Raw genomic sequence first — 8,691 nt, 5'->3', positions numbered from 1 at the left:
AATGTTTGGGCAAATCAAAGGGTCGTCAATATCCGCCCATGGATGAACGTAGTGCTAAATTGTTACAAAGGTAAGTTACATATAGTGGTGAGACAGTGTAATTTAAACATGAATAAGAGAAAGTAAAAAGACTTGGTTAAAAAAAAACTAGTGCTAAAGGGAAGGAAGCATGTAGCCTCCTCTTCATTTTATCAAATTCAGTTCAATGTTACGTAGAAAATGATACAAGAACAAAAACATAAAACATTTGTAAAATTTTTACGTTAACTGAGTAAATGACTGGATGAGTGACTGACTGTGGCAGTTTGATGATGCTGGCTCAGGGGTTTTCAATTTCCGAATTTTTCACAACTTTTGGGACTTTCAAAATTTCGAAAATTCCAAAAATAACCAAAAATTTATTCTAAAAAGAAATTTTTTAAAGAAAAATTTTAAGAAAATTTTTCCAAAATTTTCTAAAAAAAATGTATAGAAAATATGTACATATACGGAAAACTATTATCGAAAATTTTAACTAAAAAGAAAATTCTCTTTATAAAAACCCTAGTCACCACAACTTTTTTTTAATCTATTTTCACATCATAAAATGTGGGTATTTGTGTTACTTGTACGAAAACAAGAATTGTCGTTTCATTGTTTTTTTTTTTTTTTTTTCATCCTTAAATCTCCTCCAGTTGTTGTTTAGTAGTTGCTCGGCGAACTAACGCCACCACCACGTCACATCACTTCTCTATCTCTCTACCTCCCAGTGACTGGCAGACTGACACTGCCTGTTTAAGTTTGAGCCATCCAAAAATGATGGATGTGTCTACATTTTTAAATGCGAACAATTTTTTACTTTCCTTTTTTCTTCTGCTTCCCTGTCTTGTATTCTTCATCTTCTAAATTTTCTGGTTAAACTTTTTCCTTTTTGTAAAGGAATGTTAAATTTATCATTACGTCGAACCAACATGGGGTTAAGAGAAGTGGGAGTCGAAACGTTAGCGAAACTGTGACTGTAGCAATTACGAAGAATGAGGAAAAAAGGAGTTGAAATTTTTTAAATTTATTCAGGGTGTTACAAATGATTTCTATAAATAGAATATTTTAGGTTTCCATGGATTTTTTGCGACTTTTTTTTGCTCTTTAGTTTTTTATCGTAAGTAGTTACAAAGAAATCGTTTTAATGAGTTGTTACATTTAGTAAAAGGGGGAGATTGATGGAACTAAACTGTATAAGGGAGAAGACCCTTCTCATTAAAATAATCTTTGGAATTAGATAGATAGATAGATAGATAGATAGATAGATAGATAGATAGATAGATAGATAGATAGATAGATAGATAGATAGATAGATAGATAGATAGATAGATAGATAGATAGATAGATAGATAGATAGATAGATAGATAGATAGATAGATAGATAGATAGATAGATAGATAGATAGATAGATAGATAGATAGATAGATAGATAGATAGATAGATAGATAGATAATAGATAATAGATAGATAGATAGATAGATAGATAGATAGATAGATAGATAGATAGATAGATAGATAGATAGATAGATAGATAGATAGATAGATAGATAGATAGATAGATAGATAGATAGATAGATAGATAGATAGATAGATAGATAGATAGGAAGGGAAGAAGACCCTTCTCATTAAAATAATCTTTGGAATTAGATAGATAGATAGATAGATAGATAGATAGATAGATAGATAGATAGATAGATAGATAGATAGATAGATAGATAGATAGAAAATAATCTTTGGAATTAGATAGATAGATAGATAGATAGATAGATAGATAGATAGATAGATAGATAGATAGATAGATAGATAGATAGATAGATAGATAGATAGATAGATAGATAGATAGATAAATAGATAGATAGATAGATAGATAGATAGATAGATAGATAGATAGATAGATAGATAGATAGATAGATAGATAGATAGATAGATAGATAGATAGATAGATAGATAGATAGATAGATAGATAGATAGATAGATAGATAGGGAAGGGAAGAAGACCCTTCTCATTAAAATAATCTTTGGAATTAGATAGATAGATAGATAGATAGATAGATAGATAGATAGATAGATAGATAGATAGATAGATAGATAGATAGATAGATAGATAGATAGATAGATAGATAGATAGATGGATAGATAGATATACTTTTCAAACTCTCCCCCAGAATACAACCGCTAACATTTTCAAATCCTTGATTTTGTTCATCCAAACTTTTTTTCCCTAAGTTCTTCAAACTATTTTTTGTGTTTCTACACTATAGTTCTTGTTGTCATTTTACTTTTTTATATGAATTTCAAAAGCTTTATTTAGTTCACATGCTTGTATAAAAGGAAAAATTTGCATTTTTCAACGTCCATCTCATCATCGTTGTCATCAATGGCAGCAGCAACATCCTCATCAGAGCTCGTCAACTCTATATCATTCTCTGGTCGGGTTCGTCATCATCATTGTTATTTTCATTGTGTGTATTCTGTTTGCTTTTTAGACGTTGTTTTTCTTTTAGTTCCGTTTTTTGTTTTTTTTTTTTCCTATTTTTGGTAAAAACCTTAAATGTTCTACAAAACTATTTCAATCAGTTTGCAAAATAATACGGGTTGACATTAAGTAACAAAAACACCATTACGACAAGCAGTGGAAGCAGTAAAAACCAGCAACAACTATATACATTAAACATAAAAAGTGAAAGATTTAAAAATTTCGGTTTGTTTCCCATCACTTTTTTATAATATGTAAATGTTTCATTTTGTGATTTTTTTTTTACCCACTTTTTCTCTATTAGCATACTTTAAATATTCGTTTATTCCATCGTATCTGCATAAAATAAATTTAAATTATGTTCAAAAATAGAAAAAAAACCCAACTAAAGGTTGATTCCTGCTAAAAGTTTTAAGTAAATTTGGATATTTTGTGTGTGAGTGTACTAGTTGTTCTGCTGTAGTGGTGGTTCCTCTTGCCAGTTTACCTTTCATAAATCATTATTGTTCATAAGTTATGAGTGTATGACATGTCAATAGATGTGTTGATGAGTTTGAAAAGTGCGAAATCGTGTCATAATGCCTGACATCAGACACGCAAGAAAAATTTTTCATTTCATTTTCATGTTTTTCCGTTTTTTCAAAAAAGAATAATTTTCTTTATTGAAAACTTTTATCTCTCTATAGTTTAGTCATGTTTTTAGCAAACTATAGTTTATTGTGTTTTATGTTATGGTGTGTGTGTGGGTCGGTGTGAAATATCATTTGATGGGGAAATTTCTTCAAACTCAAAGGTTAAAGTTGAATTTGTTCAGGTTATAATTTATTAACTGCCAGTGGGATGCGAACAAAACTTGGCAATCGATGAGATATACATTTATAATCAAATAATAAAGTTCAAAATCTTTATAGTTTTTTTATGGACTGATCTTTAGTCAAGACTATAGAACTGTTTATAGGTTTAAGATCATACTATATTCTTGACAAAAGATCAATATTTGTTCTTAATTATAGATCGATGTATAGTCTTGACTATATATCAATCGATAATCTTAATTAAAGATCAATATTGACTGTAGAACAGTCTTGATAGTTCAGATTTTAGATTTAGAAATATACACGCCTGGTACCAAATTTGTTTATAATTTTTCAATACCATCCGTTGTCAAAGTATATACATACATACATACGACAACACTATGTAATGTTGACAACATTGCAACAATTCGTTGTCGAAATCTAAATTTTATACACATCCGTTGTCTAAATGTTAACAAACGTGGTGAGCTCACTATTGACAAACAATCCGTTGCCAATAGTGAGCTTATCACGTTTGTTAACATTTAGACAACGGATGTGTGTAAAATTTTTAAAATAGTGTTGTCGTACGTATGTATATACTTTGACAACGGATGTTATTGAAAAATGATAAACTCTTTGTCTTTGTGTGTCAATTTGGTACCAGGCGTGTATATTTCCTTTTCCCTCTGTGTATAGTCTGATCTTAACTAGTGATCAGTCCATTGGCTTTACTACTGATCAGTCTAAAGTATTCACCACATATCTGTAGATCTGTCTATAGTCCTGACTATATCAATAGACTTGTAGTTCTCACTTAGTATCAGCTTGTAATCTTGGCTATGGATCAATGTTAATCTCACTCACTGACCAGTTCCAACTATAGATCTATATATATCTTAACTGTTGATTGATCTATCGTCTTAACTTAAGATCAGGTATATTCATGACTATAGATCTTGACTTTAGTTTAGTCTGTAGTCTTGACTATAGATCTCGAATTTGATCTTCATTATAGATCAAATTATAATCATGTCTTAATATCTGATTATAGTCTTGCTCTATATGACTATAGCTTAAATATAGATCAGTCTATATTAATGACTATAGATTAGTTTATAGTTTTGAATATAGACCAATCTATAGTATTGACTAAACATCGATCTGTTTAACCAACTAAAGATCCATGTCCATATGCACTCCATAGTATTGACTATTTTAGTCTTAACTTTTTGACTACAGATCAGCATGTAGTATTGACTACAGATCAGTCTGTAGTATTGACTACAGATCAGTCTGTATTATTGACTACAGATCAGTCTGTAGTATTGACTACAGATCATTCTGTAGTATTAACTACAGATCAGTCTGTAGCATTGACTACAGATCAGTCTGTAGTATTGACTACAGATCAGTCTGTATTACTGACTACAGATCAGTCTGTAGTATTGACTACAGATCAGTCTGTAGAATTGACAACAGATCAGTCTATAGAATAGACTACAAATCATTCTGTAGTATTAACTACAGATCAGTCTGTAGTGTTGACTACAGATCAGTTTGTAGTATTGACTACAGATCAGTCTGTAGTATTGACTACAGATAAGTCTGTAGTATTGACTACAGATCAGTCTGTAGAATAGACTACAGATCATTCTGTAGTATTGGCTACAGATCAGTCTGTAGTATTGACTACAGATCAGTCTGTAGTATTGACTACAGATCAGTCTGTATTATTGACTACAGATCAGTCTGTAGTATTGACTACAGATCAGTCGACAGTCTTGGCTATTGCTTAGTTATAGTCTAGACTATAGATCGTTTTATGATCTTGCATATACGACTGTTATAGACTTCACTTCAGATTTGTTTATAAATTTGTTTACAAGGTTCCAAAATATTTCCAAATGAAACACTTTTCTAGATCACTGTACGTATGATTTATAAAATTTCATTTGAATACCCAAAATATTACTCATACGCCTACAAACTTAAATATTTATGGATGAAATGAAATGTTATTATAACAATAATTTTTAAAGTGATTAAAATAAACAACTAATTAAATAATGATTAATGCATGTTCTCTCTTTTATCTTTATATACTTAATTATATCTCAGATTCGCAATTCAAAAAAAGTAGGTTGATGAGTTGTGGTAGATAGAGAGATGAAAGATTAAACGATTGACGAAATGAATACATGAGATTATGAAAAATTTAACGCTTGCATAATCTTTTTATTATTGAAATTTATAAAAAAAATAAATTATGTCTTTTTCTCAATTTCTTTCTTCAACGGAATGTGTAAAAGAAAAAAATAAAGATAAAAGTGTACAAAGTAGATTTTTATATTATAATAAGCACGTTTTGTTATACTTTTATGAATAAAATTGTTGAACCTCTTTAAAGTTCTATTTTATATTGTTTTGATTGTCTGCGAATAAGTTAGTTTGTATTGGGGCAGAGGGGCAAATGGATGAGGCAAATATAACTGGTTGTTTGACTTTAGTTATTGAAAGACTACCATCCCAACCAAGTAGATACACTTTAGAGGGCACTAACCAAACAAACATACTTGAAAATTATAGTTTCTTTCTGTCTTCTCTTCTATTTTTTTTATTACAACTACAGTCGCTAGAATGTAAATGAATGGGTTAAATGTCGATGATTCTACAAAGATAAATATATATATTTTTTATTCTTTCTTGTTTATTGCCTTTAAGTATTCTTATTAGAAATAATAATAAGCAAGAAATATGATAAAATATTGTAGTTTTCTTATTGAGGTTTATTACAAGATAAATAAATATATTTTTAATTTGTATGTGGTATTTTTCTTTTTTTCCTTTTAGTCTTGAGAATTTATTTAGTTAGATAATATTGTTGCTTTATTAACAAATAGTTATGTTTTATTATATAAATTATATTTTAGAATTTTGCTTTTCATTTTAAGCAAATAAATAGAAAGTAAATATAGAAATTCTAGAGAAACACTTTATTAATTAGTTTTTCTGTTTATTAAGGCATTTTTCTATTAATTAAAGAAAGTATGTACTCTAATCTGTTTAATAATTCAATTAAAAGTTGTTTAATATTTGCATTTACACTGGTAAAATAATTAAGAAAAACACTGAAAGTTATTTAGATTCAGTCCAAAACTAGTCACTTAGATCATTCAATAGTCTTGACTGTAGATCAGTTTATAGTCTTGACTATAGATCAATTTATAGTCTTGACTATAGAATATTTTACAGTCTTAACTATAGATCAGTTTATAGTATTGACTATAGATTAGTCTATAGTCTTAACTATAGATCAGTCTATAATCTTGACTATAGATCAGTCTATAGTCTTGACTATGGATCAGCCTATAATCTATAGTCCTAACTATAGATCAGTCTGCAGTCTTTACTATAGATCAGTCTATAGTTTTGACTGTAGATCAGTCTATAGTCTTGACTATAGTTCAGTCTACAGTCTTTACTATAGAGCTGTTTATAGTCTTTACTATAGATCAGCCTACAGTATTGACTATAGATTAGACAATGGTCTTGACTATAGACTAGTCAATAGTCTTGACTATAGATCAGTCTATAGTCTTGACTGTAGATCAGTCTACAATCTATAGTCTTAACCATAAATCAGTCTACAGTCGTTACTATAGATCAGTCTATAGTCTTTACTATATAGTACATAGATTAGTCTACAGTCTATATAGTATATAGATTAGTCTACAGTCTTAACTATAGATCAGTCTATAGTTTTGAATATAGATCACTCTGTAGTCTTGACTGTAGATCAGTCTATAGTCTTGACTATAGTTCAGTCTACAGTCTTTACTATAGAGCTGTTTATTGTCTTTACTATAGATCAGCCTACAGTATTGACCATAGGTTAGACAATGGTCTTGACTATAGACTAGTCAATAGTCTTGACTATAGATCAGTCTACAATCTATAGTCTTAACCATAGATCAGTCTACAGTCGTTACTATAGATCGGTCTATAGTCTTTACTATAGATCGGTCTATAGTCTTTACTATAGATCAGTCTATAGTATTGACTATAGATTGGTCTACAGTCTTAACTGTAGATCAGTCTATAGTTTTAACTATGGATCACTCTATAGTCTTGACTGTAGATCAGTCTATAGTCTTGACTATAGAATAGTCTACAGTCTTTACTATAGATCAGTCTATAGTCTTGACTATAGATCAGTCTATAGTCTTGACTGTAGATCAGTTTATAGTCTTTACTATAGATCAGTCCACAGTCTTGACTGTAAATCAGTCTATAGTCTTGACCATAGATCATTACTATAGATCGGTCTATATTATTGATTGTATATCAGTCTATAGTCTCGACTATGGATCAATCTATAGTACTGACTATAGATCAGTAAATAGCCTTGACTATAGATCAGTATATAGTCTTGATTGTAGATCAGTATATAATCTTTACAGAAGATCAGTCTATAATCTCGACTAAGATCAGTATATAGTCTTGACTGTAGATCAGTCTATTGTCTTGACTGTAGATCAGTCTGTAGTCTTGACTATAGATCAGTCTGTAGTATTTGCTATAGATCAGTCTTTAGACTTAACTAAATATCAGTTTATAGTCTTTACTTCTTTATTTAGTCTTTATTTTAGATCAATACTATTATATAGATCAGTTGAAAGTCTTGTCTATAGAGCAGTCTACGGTCTAAATTAAAGTTCATCCTATAGCCTCAACTAAAAATCAGTCTTTAGTTTAGAGTTTGTTTATGATGTTGTCTATACATTTGTCTACAAAATGAATCATATAAGTTGTAATATGATTTAAAATTTTTAGTTTTTTAATAATAAAAAAACTATTTTCTTGTATTTGTTTCACTTATTTTCTTTCTTTTCTTATTTTCAGATATTATTTAAGTCATAATACAGCTTTAGTGAAACTTTTAAAGAAACTCGGAGCACGTCCCATTCCACAGTGGCTTAAAGATGACCTGTCAACGGGTACGTGATAGCAGCAGCACAAGTTACGTAAATTGCGTGCAAGATTAAGAAAACAATTGCAACGATTGTTAATCTTTAAGCCAACATCATTACAACTACAACTACAACAGCAACAACAAAAACCACTTGAAGAAATTCACGAAATTCATCAACAGAAGTCACACAACAATCACTATAACAACATAAACCACTATTATCATCATCAACAGCAAGAACAACATTCAGACGAACAAGATGTTGAACATGAACAAGAATACGAGGAGGAAGAAAATCACTATCAGGAACTGTCAAATAATCATCTTCATTATCAACAACAATTATATGAACAGCAGCAACAACAACAACAACATCATCATTATCATCAACATTTTAAGCGTGAGCAACAATATAAGAAAAA

General features: G+C 29.6%; 1 protein-coding gene across 1 annotated transcript in view; it reads left to right on the top strand.

The window, feature by feature from the left end:
- LOC119604754 (bifunctional heparan sulfate N-deacetylase/N-sulfotransferase) overlaps positions 1-8,485 on the top strand; it is a gene marked incomplete at its 5' end in the record, with an annotated part of 16,395 nt that extends 7,910 nt beyond the window's left edge. The window contains 2 exon segments of the mRNA XM_037957567.1: positions 1-70; positions 8,200-8,485. The exon segment at positions 1-70 is cut by the window's left edge and continues 283 nt beyond it. Coding sequence (XP_037813495.1) covers positions 1-70; positions 8,200-8,302 — 173 coding nt within the window.
- Positions 8,486-8,691: the final 206 nt, after the last annotated feature.

The sequence above is a fragment of the Lucilia sericata genome, unplaced genomic scaffold, assembly GCF_015586225.1.
Source record: "Lucilia sericata isolate MDLA Ls3-8-SP2 unplaced genomic scaffold, ASM1558622v1 Contig000426F_arrow, whole genome shotgun sequence".
NCBI classification, from domain to species: Eukaryota; Metazoa; Arthropoda; class Insecta; order Diptera; family Calliphoridae; genus Lucilia; species Lucilia sericata.
The sequence above is the reverse complement of the archived record's forward strand: the minus strand, read 5'-3'. Positions and strand labels throughout refer to the sequence as shown.